This window comes from Chelonoidis abingdonii, chromosome 5, assembly GCF_003597395.2.
Source record: "Chelonoidis abingdonii isolate Lonesome George chromosome 5, CheloAbing_2.0, whole genome shotgun sequence".
NCBI classification, from domain to species: domain Eukaryota; kingdom Metazoa; phylum Chordata; order Testudines; family Testudinidae; genus Chelonoidis; species Chelonoidis abingdonii.
In genome coordinates this window covers 83,169,582-83,188,184 of record NC_133773.1, presented here as the reverse complement: position 1 = coordinate 83,188,184, position 18,603 = coordinate 83,169,582, and the positions used below count along the sequence as shown (strand labels likewise).

At 41.0% G+C, this 18,603-nt stretch overlaps 1 protein-coding gene across 4 annotated transcripts in view; it reads right to left on the bottom strand.

Moving 5' to 3' along the window:
* Window positions 1-18,603, bottom strand: part of SNX25 (sorting nexin 25) — a 167,972-nt gene that overhangs the window by 62,219 nt on the left and 87,150 nt on the right. For all 4 annotated transcript variants that reach the window (XM_032800344.2, XM_075066406.1, XM_032800343.2 and 1 more), the window contains exon 7: window positions 10,475-10,665. In XM_032800344.2, the coding sequence (XP_032656235.1) occupies window positions 10,475-10,665 (191 nt within the window). The remainder of the gene's footprint in view (window positions 1-10,474; window positions 10,666-18,603) is intronic.

The following is an 18,603-nucleotide window of genomic DNA, read 5'->3' as shown; positions in this document are numbered from 1 at the left end:
AAAAAGATCATAGTAGTGGCTGTGCACAGTGTTCCTCCTTCCACCCTGCACAGTGCATGGTGCTTTGCAGAGAGATTCAGAACAAGTCCACCTGCACCCAGGGCATTAATGAGTGCTGTCTCCACAGTGGGCAAGAAGCACAGGAGTCTTCCTTGAAGAATGTCATCTGACAAGAACAGAACTGAGAAGTGCATTTCAAAGGGAAAAGCAACATTCCTTTTCTAGTTCATTCGCTGACCTCAGCGGTGACATGAAGGCAACCAAGCAACTTTTAAATTTTCCCTTTACTTAAGAAGCATTTACACTGCTCCTTAAGTAGCTTTTTGAGTCAAATCTAAACTTTAAAAGAAGCCTGGCTGCCTCAAGGCACCAATGAGGCAAGTAGCTGAGTGTGGGTCACAAGATTTAAAAGACCTTTTAAAGGTGTTTCTGCTGCATGGCGAGAAGTGGGAGGAAGGAAACCAACAAAGGAGATAAAAAAACAACCACCTGTACATACGTACAGTACATGCCATCATCCTAAGCAGGGCCCTGGAGGAGTACCATGGAAACTACTGATAAGCTAGTTAACACTTTTTCTTCTGAAAGGATCCCAAAGCACTTAAATTGTATTTATATGGGAATCATTTAGCCCACCGATGTGAATGTAGCATGTGTTTTTAGCAGCACACAATTTAAAGACATTAAAATACTGAATCCAGTTGAAACCTGAAGAATAACGTAAGTAGAGTGAGTTGGAATTTTGCCAGGGTACTGGGGTTATCAGCGCTCCCCATAAAAAAAAAAGCGTAACGGGGCTCTTTAATGATCAAAAGCAGTCAGGATCTTTGTTTCACATCTCACCTCCTGCATCAAAAGGTTCCCCTCTCAAAAAAATAAAATAAAAAAAAAGGTCCTTTAGGCAATGTATCAGCCCAATTTTTTGCCTGACCAAGCCCACTTGTTTTGGGTAACAATCAAGTGTTTCATGTTTGCCTTAGTTGCAATGTTAATTTTTAGTCTCATTTTCAAAAAATTTCTAGCTGATAAGCCTGTGCCATGTCTTCTCTCTATTTTTCACACTATAATCTTTTGGAATTGGCTAGTTCTACTTACATTAAAAAAAAACCTGCTTGTGCATTTAGTGAGCTGCTGTCTCTGAGGTCACACTGTAAATCCGCAACAATTCATTTGCTTCTGTCGAAAAAGGCTTATTATTACACCGTTTATTACAGTAATGGTGATCAGAGTATCCAGCAGGAGGACATAAATGACAGTTCTAAGACTAGTCCGTGGGCTCAGCTGTAGTGCCCTGCATTGGCATACTGCATGCCCCTCCAATCTCTTTCATCTAGACAGACAGTGGCTGCAATGGGAGAGCAAGGAACGTGGGTATGAAAAGCAAGCAATCCTACAGACGTAGACAAGAATTCAGAAGTGAATGGGGAGAAAATGCCATCGAAAAAAATAAGTTATCTTCTATTAGAGTCCCTAAAACAGACATTCATTCCCTCTATTTTCTTTTTAGTTATTATTTCTATTGTGTGTGAATTTGGTGCTTTTGAAGCTGCTGAGCTGAAAAAATAAACAACAGAGAACTTCACTCTCTCCAGGATTATTTCTAGAAGCTGGTACATAGGGTGACTAGACAGCAAACGTGAAAAAGCAGGATGGCGATGGGGGGTAATAGGAGCCTATATAAGAAAAAGACCCAAAAATTGGGACTGTCCTTATAAAATCAGGACATCTGGTAACCCTACTGGTACAGCATAGGCAGCAAGTTAGACTGAATGCTGCCTCAACCCTGACCTGGTGGAACCTCTCTGGACGGAAAGAGTAATTCAGTCTCATATGTTCATCCAATCATTGGCCTGTCCGCTAAAATTGACAGCAATGGGACTGATTATTAAACATTAAAACTTGAAAGTAGTAACTGACAGCTCTGCAGTGGGACAGGCTTTTGTAATAAATATCCTTTCATATTGGCAGTTATGTCAGCTTGACACTAGTTTGCAGGGGCGGCTCTAGCTTTTTTGCCGCCCCAAGCACAGCACGCAGGCTGCCTTCGGTGGCTTGCCTGTGGGAGGTCCCCGGTCCCGCAGATTCGGTGGCTTACCTGCGGGAGGTCCGCTGGCCACACAGCTTCGACGTACCCCACTGCCGAATTGCTGCCGAATCCGCGGGACCGGCGGACCTCCCGTAGGCAAGCTGCCGAATCTGTGGGACCGGTGGACCTCTCGCAGGCAAGCCACCGAAGGGTGCCTGACTGCCACCCTCGCAGGGACTGGCAGGGCACCCCCGCAGCTTGCCTCCCCAGGCACACACTTGGAGTACTGGTGCCTGGAGCCGCCGCCGCTAGTTTGCATATGACTCCATAGCTGTTGTCATCTTCAATGTGCTAATTATTCAGTTATTTATGAAGATAGCACTTTTGTAATTAGCAACTGAAAGAGCAAAATGACATCTGTGTGTTTAAAACAATCTGTGTTTACTCAGAAAAAGTCAGTTATCGGGTTTTATTTCTATGGCAAGAGGAGATATTTAAATAACTTTTCCTTTCCAAGAATTCCCTTTTTCTTTCTTTTTTTGGTTAACCATCTGGAATATCCTCCAATCAACACACTGTGCATTTTATCTGCTACTTAAATAATTCAGTAAGCCATTACTGTCCCAACTGATTAGATCCTTCTAAGTATTCTAGGGCATAATCCAAGCCAAGGGAATAATTTAACGTCAGAAGAAAGCTAGTGAAACGTTATATATTAGATTGTGATTTGCCCTTCTGCAACCTAACACCACAAAAAATTATGATCCTCCAAAGCAGTTCAGTCTTAAATTTTCAGTGCGTTGTTAAGAGTTCATTACAAATATTTCACTGATAAGAAATATGGTCTAGGGGAATAAGCCTTCCCCAGTTCTAATCACTCCATCAATGACATTCTGTATCACAATCACTTAATCTTGCTACCTCTATTTACCTACCTTTAAAATGAGAATAATCCTTACCAACCAACCTCAGAGCAATTGTTTAGCGCATTAGTTGCAAACTGCTTTGTAAATATAAGGTGCCATAAGAGCTAAATATTGTTAAGTAAGACACATGGTCACTTCTTCCATCACAAAGGTAAGATCATTATTTGTTTTTAATCGTCAAAAATACTAGAGAAAATTCTTGAAGTTTAAGGGATCTGATGAAACCTCAGATATTCTACTTCAAACCAACAACATGCCTATTCCGTTTTTCATTTCTTTTCTCATTCCTTATTAAAGAAGGTATACAAATGAAAGAACAATCTTTGTTCCTTAAGAGTGCAGCAGTTTCTACATACACTTGGTCTCTTGCTAAATGATAACAGTTAACTCTTCTGTGACGTAGTGTTTCTATCTATAGATTACAAAGATTTAAATTTTACAGATGGGAAAGCAGAGGCAAAGAGGATGAAGTCACTAGTTTAGGGTCACTGAGGAAGTCACTGGTACAGTTGGAACTAGAATCCAAAGGACTAGGCTCCCAGATCAGGCCTATCTATCCTCTGGACCATGTTACCTCCCTAAATTGTAATTCCTTCATGGTACAATAATTTCTACAGCAAATCAGTCATGATGCCATAAAAAATTAGGACTTCAAGAAAAAAAAGAAGAACCACCACTGACAGTTTAAATCTTAAGAAACAGATCGCATGAAAACACACACTTTATTAAAGAATAAGGTAAGAGATACTGATGAATGAAATTCAATTTTTTCATAAGGCATCAGTAAAGGAGTTTTTTAAAAAAAGTCAAAGATGAACAAAAACATCAATATTTTAATCATCATCACAATAAATGACAAGGAAGTATATTTTATGGCTGAGCTAAATGTTCATGATTATTTTGCAGGACTGGACTGCAACATACATACAATTCAAGACCTACACTGCTGAGTTCGCACTACACTACCCTTCTCTTTTGAAGAGGAAGGATACTGAACCCTGCTTTGAAATGTTCTTTGAAGGATTCCTGTACGTTTCAGTATCACTGTTGCTCACTATCAACCCTGATTAGAGGACAGACAGAAGTTACTCTGGCATACATACACTTTGGATCACGTGCACATCCTCAAACCAACATACATCGAGTAGATCTAATCTTAGAACTGCTAGCCTCAAGTGACCCTTTAAGCCTTTTTAAACTCTGAAGCAGCTTCAAGGTTGAGGAGAAAACTAAGCAGCAACCTTTATCTGCTTGAAGACAACTGTTACGTGCCTGAGTGCTCTGCAAGGACGAGGCACACACACACACTGAGTGATATGGCTTTTAATGAAGGTAAAGTAATACACCCGCAACGGGGACTCCACACGTTGCTATCACAAAGCGGGGAGCTGAGTCCAAAGCAGCAAAACAACACCTGGCAAATATAGCTTTATGTTAAAGGCATGTAAAGCAGCTCATGCTTATGCATTTCGGGGCTTTCCAACAGTCGGGGCTGCCTCTTTGGGCAGAGGGCCAGGGGTTTTCAGCACTTCCCCATATACACAGGGGCTTCCCAGGCTAAGCGGTTCTAACCGGTTACAAGCAGCATACACCAGTGCACAGCAACCTCTAATAACCTGTCCTTGAGAAGGCAATCAGCCCTAGCTAGGCCGTAACAAACTCTTCCGTGGTCCCTTACAACAACGGTTAAAGTAAAATACACAGAACTTCTTGTCTCTCACAATTCTGAGCAATCCAAGACCTGGTGATTATAGAGTGGGTGAGACAAATGTGAAATCATTATTTTATTGTGAACTGTTAATCCAACACACCAAAGGCCTGCCCAGTGCTATTTGTAGGGCTCTATACTATGAATTAAATGCAATAGTATCTAAAAAATGGAATAAAACTAGAAACCTTTAAGATTCTCTGAAGTTTGTATATTGACCTCCAAGTAAAAAGCATCTGTTTTACAACCAGCGCTGCTTTTGCTGTCAGAGAAATGAGCATAAATTTTGGATCTTCATTTTTTTCATTCCTTTAATCTATAATACAAGTACTACTAAGCCCACGTCTAGACTACGCGCCGGATCGGCGCGTTAAAATCGATTGCTCGGGGATTGAAATATCGCGTCTGGTCTGGACGCGATATCTCGATCCCAGAGCGTGCTTAGATCGATTCCGGAACTCCAGCTAGACGACCGGACTTCCGGATTCAACACGGCGAGCCGCGCGGATCGATCCCGCGCGGTGAAGACGGGTGAGTAAATCGATTTTAGATATTCGATTTCAGCTACGCTATTCTCGTAGCTGAAATTGCGTATCTAAAATTGATTTAATCTCGTAGTGTAGACCTGGCCTAAATAATAGACCAGGGTTCCCCCACATACACACTGACCTATTCATGAAACACTGATATATAGCTAGTAACTGTTTTCTAAAGCACAAAATCTGCTATAGCTCAGGAAAGAGTGCTACCAGAGGAGAGTTTAGAGAACAGAAATCTATTTCCTATGAGGATTTTCTGATAGGAGGATAGTATCAGAGGGGTAGCCGTGTTAGTTAAGATCTGCAAAAGCAGCAAAGAGTCCTGTGGCACCTTATAGACTAACAGACATTTTGGAGCATGAGCTTTCGTGAGGGAATACCCACTTCGTCGTATGCATGATAGGAGGATTGTATTTATAGATTCAGGTAAGAGTACTTCTGTTTTGATACTCTCCCTTTTTTGAGAAACAGAAAAATAGCAGAAAGTGAATGATACGGGAAAGATACCCCCATGATGCAAGTTAATAATCATGACAAGATCCCACGTAAAGGATACTGTTTGTACCTTGATTACAATAATGCATTTTTTTAAAAAGCAAATCATCAGTACCTTAAAAACCTAGGAGGGCCTTTGGCTTTGTGGCAACAGAGAGACACACCATACTGACTAGCAATCAAGGAATAATGAGCATTTATCATTAAGGAGCTCTGGCTATTTTCCCTACCATTTACTCTGGGAAGAAATTCAAGCAAAATGCATACTTTCAGACTAACGCACTACTTATCTGCCATGATCTTTTTTACTTTAGGATATACAAGAGGCAATGAGGGAGGGAAAGGGATAAGAGTTTTAAGCCCTTTCCCTTCACGCCATCCTCACAGGGTTAGTTATCCAGATATAAAGATAACTTGTGACACAAAGCATGAGGAAAAGAGACTGGTGCATCAGAAATCACAATCAAAGTGTGGTCACTTCCAACAAAGAACCAATGTATATACCTTGTCTGTGGTGGAGGCAAGTTAATTTTTTCTCTTCCACTACAATTTCCATTCAGCCATGATCAACAGAATGGCTGTGCAGTCAGTTGTCTTTGCCTGAGAACAAACTTAAATGGTTTCTGGCTGCGAGGAGTTTTTCATTCATTTTGTAGATTGATTGAAATTAAGACTGAAAGTGCTCCATGGACTACTGGTTGTTCACAGAACACAGTTTGGGAACCAATCAGCTAAAGACTCTGTACAACACTCCTTATAGGTAAGATAATGTAACTGCACCAGCTTACAGATTATGTAAATCATGTCTTCAATGAATACTAGACAACAGGAACTTGATCAGGCTACTGCATTGCTGTGCAGGTGTGATTTTTTTTGTTTTTTTAAGAAAAATCATAAAGATCTTAAGTAGATTATAAAGGGTGCATTAAAGTCTACCTTAATTCAAAGGCCATACCGTTCTGGAACCAAATATCATAACTAATATAGCATAAGGATCAATGTGATGTTTCACTCCATATTCTTTATGCAAATATGCTTATTATATGAATATAACATAACAGATATACTTTATGCAATATCAGTCATGTAAGGTGTCATTGGAAAGGTTATGATTTACTGAATGTGATTATTCAATTTGTATGCCTGTATCATTTCTGTATCTGAAGTTAGGGATATTGACTATGTATCTGTATTTCAACTATGCTACTTTGGGTGATGCCCACTGCTAACACTTCAGATACAGCAATGGAAAAGTCAGACAGGACTCATGAACCATCAGAGAGAACAATGGACTGTGAAAAGGCCTGGCCTTCCTGCAGATGCTCCATACTGCCACTGACTTCTAGACGTTGTGATACTACAGAATCATGTGGTCTTGTCACCTGATACTAAACATTACCTGGGACTTTTTGTAACTTTCCACTGGAAGGGAAGGCGGGTCAAGTTTGGGAAACAAAGGATTCCCACCTTATATAAATCCTACTTAAGGGTGGGAGCAATGCAAAGGGGACTCCTACTCTCCATAGCCGATCTGCCAAAGAAGGAAGACTGCAAAAGCCACCTGAAGGGAACGCAAGGGAGAGCCCAGACTGAGACAGGGGTCTAGTCTGAAAAGGAATATAACTGGAACGCTGAACCACTGAAACTTTGCAGCCTGCTTACAACAATATCTGGGGTGAGAAATACTATGTGTTACCAATTTATTTGGTGAAACTAGCTGCATGCATGTTCGATTTCATTAGCTTAGTAATCTGCTTTGTTCTGTTTGTTATCCCTTTTACCACTTAAAATCTGCCTTTCATAGTTAATAAAATGTGTTTGGTTTAAACACAAACACAGTTTCTGTAATTTCTAACTGGAGGGGGGGAAGAAGTATGTACACCTCTCTCTGCATTTAGGGAGGGGGCGAATGTCATAAAACCTTTGGGTTTGTACCCTTTAAAAGGAGCGAGCACCGCAGCATTGGAGCAAGTCCCTTAAACTGAGTCTTCCCAGAGCTGATCTGCAGCTGGATGTGGCCCTGCCTGTGTATGTGTTAGAGGAGGCTTTAATAGCCTGGCTCAGCAAGGCAGGTAAAAGGGGGCCCAGGGCGGCAGAAAAGGTAGACTCAGTGGTATCTCAGCACATCAGGTGGCTTTGCAAGGGGTCCAACCCGTCACAGTCAGTATCCCAGCTAACTACAAAATATTGATTCAGCCAATAGCCAGTTTTATTAGACATCTCGTTAAAAATACACCTGCTTACTTTTAAATTCAGGGCCAAGCCAGAGCAATCAGATTCAGGCCCATGCAGTAAGATGAAAATTAAACGCAACAGTATTTTAAAAAATATAAAACTAGTTTGTATATTGACCTAAAAGTAAGATGCAGCTGTTCTATAACCAGCATTGCTTTTGCTGTGAAAGAACTGAGCATAATTTTTTCCTCTTAGCTTTTCATGCCTTTAATCTATAATATGAGAAAAGGAACCCTGACTTCACTTTCAAATTAATTCTATAATTGAAGTATTTATTAAAATGAGGACATTTACTGGAAACACGACACCTCTATCCAACCAAAGAGGAAGGTTGCAGTATGTGTGGCAGTGACAAAAGTATAATTCTAAGCTATTAGTCAACTCACTATTCATTTAAATAGTACCACATACTCCTCAAGTCCATTAGACTAGTTCAACCATCTACTACACACTTCAGTATTACCCAAAATACATCAATAAATGTCTGTTCTTCAAATACTTCATGCATTGTAATAGGAGAAAAGCAAACGTCGTGTTTCATATACATTTATTAACTATTCTTTAAACAATGTAGTATCTTAAAGGGCTTCTGGAATGACCAGCCTCTTTCTTTTTTTTTTTTTTTTTTCAAGAAAGGTGAGGGCCACAGGGAGTAATAAGCCAATATTAATTCATTTTGTTAAACAAAATAAAACAAAGAGAAGCCCTGCCACATGTTGGATATTTCTACCTATGTCTTCAGCAGGGACTGGGCCAATATCTGGGGTAGTGCTGGCTACTTGCAAATATAAGTTTGGACTGCTGCTATTGTTAAGGCCTGGTCTACACTGGGAAGTGGGGGGGAAGAATCGATCTAACACACGCAACTTCAGCTACAAGAATAGCATAGCTGAAGTCAATGAATCTTAGATCGATTTAGATTGACTTACTTCGCGTCCTCGTGGTGCGGGATTGACGGCTGCCGCTCCCCCGTCGACTTTACTTCTGCCTCTTGCTGAGCTGGAGTTCAGCAGTTGATGGGAGAGCGATCGGGGATCGATTTATCGAGTCCACACTACACACAATAAATTGATCCCTGATAGATAGATCGCTACCCGCCGATCTGGCGGTAGTGTAGACGTACCCTAAGACAGGGAGAGCATACAGGGAAGCACTGCCAATAAAAGTGGGCTCTCTCCCAGAGCTGAGCTACGCAGTCTAACCCCACCAGCGGGCATCTGATCTACAATCAACAATTTCATGCTGTGCCTCTCTTCTGCCCAGCTTTGTGTTCTTCTTCTCCGCTCACAGGGAATGGGGGGTAAAGCTGGGAAGCGCTTTCCAAACCCCGCTCTCGGAGAAACAGACGGGAGTGGGAGAGGAGAGATTGTTGGATCTTGTCCTTTCGGAATATCAAAGGCTTAGAGATGGGCAGTTCTAGTTCATCTCTCGTACAACTGCTGCCACCACCAACATGGCAAATACTTATGACTGACAGTAGCTTTACTCCTGTGAGTAGAGTCATTAATTTAAAATGAGACTGCTCACATGCATCATAGATTCATAGAAGGCACCCCCTTAGAAGAGATAGAAGTGATTTGTGGGCCTGTAAGACAGGTTACATTAACAACAGGGATCCCTCTGCTTCTGAAATAGATCAAGACTGGCCTAGCACTTCCTATGATAGATGCTTTTATATAAACATATTTTAAAAAGAAAGGAAAAAGAAAACAAACCATTTTCCTCTCAGACTTTAGCTTTTTACTTTTCTACATTTACTATAAAATGGTACAGTGCCATCTTCAGTAAGAATTATTTTCCAGCAATGGAATTTTTTTTCTGATTCTCAACCACATTACAATTATTATAACGATTTAATGAACTTAAAAAAAGACATCTGTATAAAGACTAAAATTTCTCTCTCTCACCTATGTAAAAAATGTAGCATTTTATTTTTAACTGCAGTATTCCAATTACTGAGCTTAGTTCAAAGGGCACAGAAAGTAGAGTACATAAATTATTAGCTCTATTACACTTTATTATCTTAGATAATTAACTGGAATTTTCATTTTTGCAGCTGTTGGCTAATGCAACAATATATTTCCAAGACCTACTGATTTAGTCAATAATCTTATTGAACCTCTTCCATAGTGGTTGCCTTAGACAACTAAAATATTCATGGTATTTCCTATAATAAATATAGGGAGGACCAAGGAATATTGCAGATATGGAGGTAATCTTATGAAGACCACCACTGTAAGTGTGTCTCGGTCTACTATATATGGCAAGTCTGAAAATTTAGCAAACTCGTGAGCTGAAGAACCCTTTATGAAGTTCTGTACACAGATAAAACAAGTACCGTGTATTTAACACATTACAATGTATTTTGCAAGGTAACTTTTGCCATAATTTCCCAACACTGAACCGAAAAGAATGAGAAACAATTGCACCAACATGTTTCCCTTGGATAATACTCATTCATAATTAAAAGTGAAGTATAAAGTGATCAAATACTAACACCTGGAAAATTTTCATTCTAGCCTTATACACACTATGTAATACTTACCTTCTGGCTCTGAGGGCCATCCCCCTCATCAGAGATACCATCCTCCTGCTGATCATAAGCCGGACCTCCTAGAAGCCTTATTCTCTTCTCACACTGCTTCTTTGCCACAGTCAGCTGATTAATGTACCTTTTCACATTGCGGGCCCTCAAGAGGTCAGCTTTCATTGCAGCAGTTTCTTTACCTTTAGTATCTATGATAAACAGCAGAGAAGAAAGAAGTTATCTTTCACAATGGAAAACTTCAGATTACAAGCTTCTGAAGTGTTTGTCATTCAACATACAACTGGACACTGAAGTAAAAAAGCCACCAGTCTGTTTTGGAAGAAAATAGAGTATGTTGTGGGATATCTCTACTAACACAGCAAGTGTACATATAAAATAGATAAGAGAAAAATCATGCAAATATACGAAGTATTTAAACACAGCTCCACATATCTGTCATCTGACCTTGTCCTGCACCGTGCCCCTGTTATTCCAGTATCTACTTAAGAGATGGACTTGAGCCAGATGAAATCCACTCAAAACAACAGTCCTTTAAGACCATATCAAGACTGCACAAAATGTTGTTAAATTTGTGATGACATGAGAAAAATATTTTAAAAAATTCCACAGAATGAGGCTTGTGCATAAAACATAGGCAATCAGAGTGCTTCAAGTTTCCACAGTTCCCCACTGCACCTTCTCCATAGTTTTAAAAATGCCTAGTTAAAAACACAGATAAAAACCAAAAGACGCAGCACTGAAAATTATTCCTGTACTATGCCTGAACGTGAACAACTCCTGCAAATCCATTCTGTTTGTTAAAAGGTAGTACAGTGCTGTTGCTCAATCACAAAACTTCTTATACTTGTGCAGGCATGTAACATGAGCTCTGCAAGCAAGCTACATGGACAATTCAGGTTGTACACAACTCCGGATTAAGCCGGTATTCAGCGATGAATGGTCAGATCTTTACCCATTTGGCCATGTTTTTACAACATGCGAATATTAGAAAATCCAGTTATGCACATGAATACAGTGTTTTATTTTTAAAAATAGTTGCCTCAAAGAAATAACCACATGGGAATATGTATACATGCAAGTGTGCTACAGGGAAACCCAATATGAATGATTTTAAACTCACATTTTCAATTAGATTTCAAATATGTTAAAGATTCATCTTACAATCTGGGTACTGTTTTTGTCTACTTTTTTTTTTTTTTAAAGAAAGCCTTCCATCTACCTTCATTATATAGTAATATTTACATATACACATAGTGATGGTAGATGGGAGGCTATCTGGGTTAACCGGACTCCATGCATCTGAAGAAGTGAGTTTTTTTACCCATGAAAGCTTATGCCCAAATAAACCTGTTAGTCTTTAAGGTGCCACCCAACTCCTTGTTGTTTTTGTGGGTTAACCAAACATATACACACATATGCATCCATGTATGTGACAGAGACAGGCAGCCACAGATTTGGAGCTGCTCTATAACAATTTCTCTGACTACTATCTGTTGCCTGGTTATTGGGGAGTTTTCTGTATGACAATGTTGGTTTAATCTCAGCAGGAGTCTTTCTGGGGGAAAAAACAAGCAAGCAGGAAGGAAAAGAATGGCACAAGACAGTCATCTCTCAAACACTTAGTAGTTGTTAAGGAACAGCATGAGAACTATTAGCTTTGATGATTTTGCCTCCACCTTATGCCAATCTACAAAGCTGATTTTGACCAGGACAGGAAGAGGCCCAAGAACATATAACTGTAATGGGATTTAAAGGGCCACTGTCTCAAGAAATCAGTTACTTCGGGGAACCTGATACAGGGACCCATTGTCTAGGTCACCGTCACGGAATGGTAGTGTGCTAGATCAGATTGACCTGCATGTAGCCTGTTTTGAAAACCTTTTTTTCTCTAATATTTTGTTCCTACTGCTAAGATAAATAATATTTTGGCTTTAAGGAAGTTGTCTGATCATAGTATATCCCTGGCCACAGACTCCCGAAGGGAAGAAATGCATATGTCCAAACTCAAAGGACCTGCTCGGTAAAAATGCTGGATACTAAGTACTGTAGCCCAGAGACTGGTCTAAGAGTGTGAGACTTGTGCAATTCCACCATAGGATAAGTAAACACATTAGGCCAAATTCATGAGAGGGTGCACCAGAGAGACCACAAAACGGCAGCTAGCCCTGTAACTGTGTGCATGAGAAAGAGAGAACCCGCACGCATACAGAGAGGGAGAGCATTAATAAAAGGGATGGGGAGGGGAGGGTGTGAGAATGAGCGACCCGCGCACATGGAGGGAGAGCATTAATAAACGGGGTGGCAGGAAGCCTTTTGGGAAAGCATTTTTGTTTAATATTGGTGTTGATTTGGTGTTTGACACAAAAAATGTGGGCTGCAATCATTCAAACTGTCATTATCAGAATGTTTTTGTTTTATCTTATGACTTGCAGTGGGAATGGCAAATAATAGATTTTAATTTGGCACCTCCCAATGCCTGTCAAAATTCTTTGCACATTTTGCAATTTGGGTAGGAGGGCAAATTGTACCTCAAGTCTTTTCCCCTCCCTCTCCTCCACTTCTCCCTTTCTCTCACATATGCAGCAACTTTTAGCCAGGAGAGTGAAACAATACATTAAATGCGCTCTACATAGATAAGATTGCACACCATGGAGACAGATGGCTCATTTTTGAGAGTTAACTCATTTTGTCTTCTGCTTGAACGAGTATCATCACTATAATTTACTATTTACATGGCATCATAGATTTGCTTGACACCTGATAACAAAGTCTTTATAGTCTATGTATATAGGTTACATACAGAATAAAGACATAAATGGGCAAAGAAGGAGGAAATAGTGGGGTGAAAAAACAGGAAAGTTCTTGCAGGAATAGCTGTACTTGTATTTTGTGTATGTGTTACAGACAAAGGAATTCAGAGAGTGCATTCACCTTGAGTTGTCTTAGGTTAACTTCCTGGGATGTTCAGTTTCATAATACAGTATTAGCATGGTTGGAAGACGGACTGTCAATGGAGAGTGATAGAATGAAGAGTGGCAGAAAAGTGGTGGAAAGTAGTGTTTTGAAGGATTTGAAGAATGTGGATCAGAGCACTGGGGTAAGCCAGGGAGAGGCGGAGTGGTGTCCTGAATGGGAAGTGACAAAAGGAGCATTAATTAATAGAGGTGTAAGTTAATAGTATGAGAGATTCAGAAGGAACAGAAGAACAGTCATGCCTGGGATAGGGAAGCTCACGTACCCTAAGGTACAAATTCCTATTATCTATATGGATATCTACCATTTTTAAAGAAGGGGTAGGAAACGGGGGAAATGGAAAAAAATGTGTCTGAAATAATTACTAATATAGAGACAGTTTGCATGGATGATATAACTAATATGAACAGTGGCAGTTTTGCCTGAGATAGTCTATTTTGTCTGTATGTGAATGGTGGAAAACATTCCAAAGAAAGAGACAATAAAATGGATACAGATGGCAAAACCCAAGTAGGCTACAGTAAGATATGAAGCCATTATCATCACATGCTCGTGGCTTGTGCTTTCTCTCTTCTGCCCTATCATTTAGGAGCAAACAGCAGAGATCTTGATCTTGTGGGGTTCTCTGGGGACAATTCAGAGAGAACCTAGCACTCAAAAATTCATGCTGCAGTCTAGAAAAAGGGAGACTTCCCCTTTCAAAAGTTTAAAATACAGAAAGTGAGAGTCCCATATTACAAAATGTCAGTTACCTCCCCCAGAATGTCTATATAGTTGAACATATAGGAAACAACTTAAAATTTGCCTATAATTAGGCTAAAGGTCAATGACCACATCGGGACATCACCTGAGGAAAACTACTCAAGGAAAGAAAGACATGTTTGTTTCAAGTACTCCTCTTGAAAGATTTTTGCGCCCCATCCCTGCCCCTAACAGCACACAATGCGTGTGAAAGTGAAAGGAATCGAAGGCTTTTTATTTTAGAAAATACAGATGAATGTTGTCAATTCTACAGGATTACAAGTGTGTCGTGTTTCTATATGCAAAGGGTGGGGGGGCAGGAACTAAAAAGTAAAAGAAGTGGAGGTAGCTGGAAAATTTTCCAAGTATTTTTTCATCAGACTTAGCCAATTCATCAAAATCTAAATGTCTTGCAGAGTCCTTTTGATTTCAATGAAGCCATTTTGGAACTAAGCAAAATAAAAGCAACGTATTTTATTTAATTTAGATTTTCTTGTTTCATTTTACTTAATGCTGGAAAATTCCATTTCAGTGCAGGACAAGCGCTGGTCACACTTGGCACATGTTCTTTCTCTCAATGAGTAAATATCAGTTCAGTTTATCTACATGACCTCATAAGTTTGTTAAAAATGATTAACGGACTCCAGAAGGGTTTCTTTTGAAATGTAACAAAGGTCTGCTGATCAGGAACACCCCACGCACACCCAAAGCAGGAAAAGGAGGAAATGCCAAACAAAGCACAGCTGTGGTGTTGTCGGTATCAGTGATATAACATATGGAGATGTGTACTATGTGCAACCGGGAGCCAAGACTACGCAGTAGTAAGGGAAGTGGTGTTATAGGCCCTGGCTCCCATGTAACAAAGAAACAGTTACTTTATTACTTTGTTTACTGTTAGAATAACACCACAAACAACTATTTTGGGGACTGAAGGAGTTTGGTTTATACGTACCTCCACCCAACAACCAACTTTAAGAAAAGGAGATTGGCTGGGATGCCTTGAAATTTCCTCCTCTTCCCTGGGCGGAACCAGGGGAAGATTGTTCAGCCAGACTAGCCGTGGGAACCAGCTGGCTGTAGCATCAGCCCATCACTTCAGAAACCTCTTCTGCTCTAAGTGGCTGTGGAGGTGCTCCTGGGCCTCCACTTTCTTGGACTACGACCACCTACCCCCTCAGTACCCCAGTGTGAGCCTGCAGCTCCTCCTCCTCCTGCCCCACTGAGAGAAGCTCACTCACCTGCTCCCTCCCAGCTTGCAGGCATAGCCACAGCCAGTACCACACCTCCAGGAAAAGACCTGGACGAGGTGCTGACAGCTGTACCTGGGCACCCAAGGAAGCCAGGTCTGTGGAGTCAGCCCAATGCTGGGGTAGCAGTATGGCGCTGGCAGTTCAGGGACAGGACCCTCGAGGCACTCCCTGCCACCTTTGGCTGCTGCCTCCTTCGACTTGACCACAAGGCACTGATCCCAGACTCCCTCCCCTGCTGAGGTGCCAGGATCCCCTGCCCCTACTACAGAAAAGTGCTCCCATACACTACTCCAGGCACTGCTGCCATTCCAATGAGGCACTTCCTCCTCCTTCCCTCTCTCTCACCTCACCCTCCCCACTCTTCTTACCCATCCCAGGCAAAATTATTTTTATTCTTAAAGTCAGTCAGTCCTACCATTAACATTTCCAACAGCGGAAACATTAAAAGAACACTAGGGAACTTTTAGTTCATGCCAGCAGGGTTTACGTGGACCAGTCAGAGTACAACACATGAGTGCACTTCAGAAATCACACTCCTGTAGCGTGCAGTGCGGCTTCGTGTTGATGTGCCCTAAGTCAAACGCCTTACAGAAGTCCAAGTCTGCTATATCAGCAAACAGACTTTACTCCCACCATTCCTGTTATTTCCTTATGTGTTTTCCCTTACTTACAATATTATTGTTCTAAAATCTGGACAATTAATACCACCACTCAGATACCAAAGCAATGGATGCAATATAAAGACCAAGATAAAGACAGATAAAATTAGATATGTAGTTCTTACAAAAACATTAACTAAACTGCATTCTACTGTTCAATGAATATCTGCTCCTCTTGATAGAAACAGCATAAAGGAAAGGTGTGTCTGTATATAACTACTAGATTATAGTGCCATAGGGAAAAAAAATCTTGCTTTTTACAACAGTGCTTTGTGAAAGTAGTGGATTTGTTACTGACACCATCAGCTGCCGCTTCTGGGGTATTAACCCAACTGGCTAATCTGGAAGTTTCATATACACACAGCACTGTATGTATTTTTTTGCAAGACCTCTAGAGTTGAGCACACACAGTGCTTACTTAATGTCATGCTGAAATATATGTGGCAAAAAAACTGCTTAACATTTTAAGATAAAGATCAACAGTGACTAACCCTCACTGAAGCATTTACTGATCATCATAAACCTCTGTAAACTCTCTGAGACTGAACTTTACATTTTTAAAGCCTGTCTGGGCCTAGAAAAGTATTTGCTTAATCCCAAAAATGCCAATTGACCTCAAGTTGTAAAGTACAGTAAACAGGGTTCTTTCACAAGCCCATGACAAAACAGCTAAAATAAAGGTAAAACTAACTCTTTTGAGGTTAAGAAAGAGAATTACTCTTATTTATAAGCACTTGCCACTGGTTGGTTAATCATAGAAAATACTTATACAACCTAAGGGGAATTTTCAAATCAAAGATTCCAAGAATGGCACTATACATAGTAAACATTTCACAAGGGAATGGGGATGGAAATTTAAAAGTGACAAGTGGGAACACTATTTTTCACATTTCAAACCTAATGCAGGGGTGGCCAACCTGTGACTCCAGAGCCACATGCGGCTAATATGAGGTTCCTTGTATAGGCACCAACTCTGGGGCTGGAGCTACAGGCGCCAACTTTCCAATGTGCCGGTGAGTGCTCACTGCTCAACCCCTGGCTCTGTCACAGGCCCTGCCCCCACTCCACCCCTTCCCGCCTCCTCCCCACGAGCCTGCTATGTCCTCGCTCCTCCCCCTCCAAGCCACCTGTATGCCACAAAACAGCTGATCAAGAGGTGCAGGGAGGGAGGAGGAAGATGCTGATCAGAGGGGCTGCCAGTGGGTGGCAGGCGCTGGGAGTGGAGCAGGAGGAGCTGCTAACATATTACTGTGGCTCTTTGGGAATGTACATTGGTAAATTCCGGCTCCTTCTCAGGCTCAGGTTGGCCACCCCTGACCTAACGTGTAACCAACCTGTAAAACTAACTGCCACAAGACATAATGAAGGCCAAGAGTTTAGTGGGATTCAAGAAAGGATTGGACAGATTTATATAGCCAAGAAGCATTTTTACAGCAGCATGAGACTTATTAAAGTATTCATGCTCCAGTAAATACCACCACCTGTAGTTGACCGGGATTAGGAAGAAAACCTGCTTAGATGCAATTCCAGGATTTCATGTGACTTTTAGTACAGGTATTCTTACGCCTTCCCCTGAAGCAGCTGGTACATGTCACAATCAAAGACAGGATACTGGATTAAGTGAATGTGAAACTCTTGATTTTTACATAGCTTTTAGGATGTACAATTCCCTACAAGGTGGCAAATTCCAGGACTCTAACTGAATCTTCTGACACTTAGGTTAATGTGACAGGAGTAACTCCAGTGCAAACACAGAGAGAGGTCCTGTAGGGGAGAAAACTTAGGCTAATATTAGTTTTGTTGTTTAAGTGAGCAATAAAGGCAAACTTCTGGAAAGAAGTGAGTTTGCACTATTCTTCAGTGAGCATCCAACACGCATATCCTCTGTCTGGAGCAGGGTGGGAACTCCTCTTCTCAGAAGTTATGTGAGCATGTGCCCAATGATGGGCATCTGTCCAACTGAACAGTGGAAAAGCAAGCTCCATTAGCATGTTTGGAAGATCTCAGTCAGGAAGAAAGAGAAGATTCAGTGAAACTGCTTTTGGAAATGTGAATTAGAAACAACACTGGGTATGCCTAGGTCAGATGCACTATAACCCAAAGCCTGACCTGCAGAAACTTTCCCTCTCTACATATAGCGTTGAGAGTAGTACCTGTGCTAGCACAACCATAGTTCTCTGAGCACAGCCTATCACCGATACAGAAACAAAGAGGGGTCCATGCCAGAGTTTTGTTAGAATTAAAATCCAATAGTGTCAATGCTGTGGTGAAGATATAAAGTGCTATCTGAGTACTGATATTATTACAGGCTGACCTACTGGCTTTAAAATACTTTCAGGACAACACTGAACAGTGCACTGATACACAGGTACCCTCCCACCAACAGCACAAGAAGAAGAACTCCACATGGACTCCTCCTGAGGATCAAAATGACCGTCTGGACCTATACATTGAATGCTTCCGCCGACGTGCACAGGCAGAAATTGTGGAAAAACAACATTGC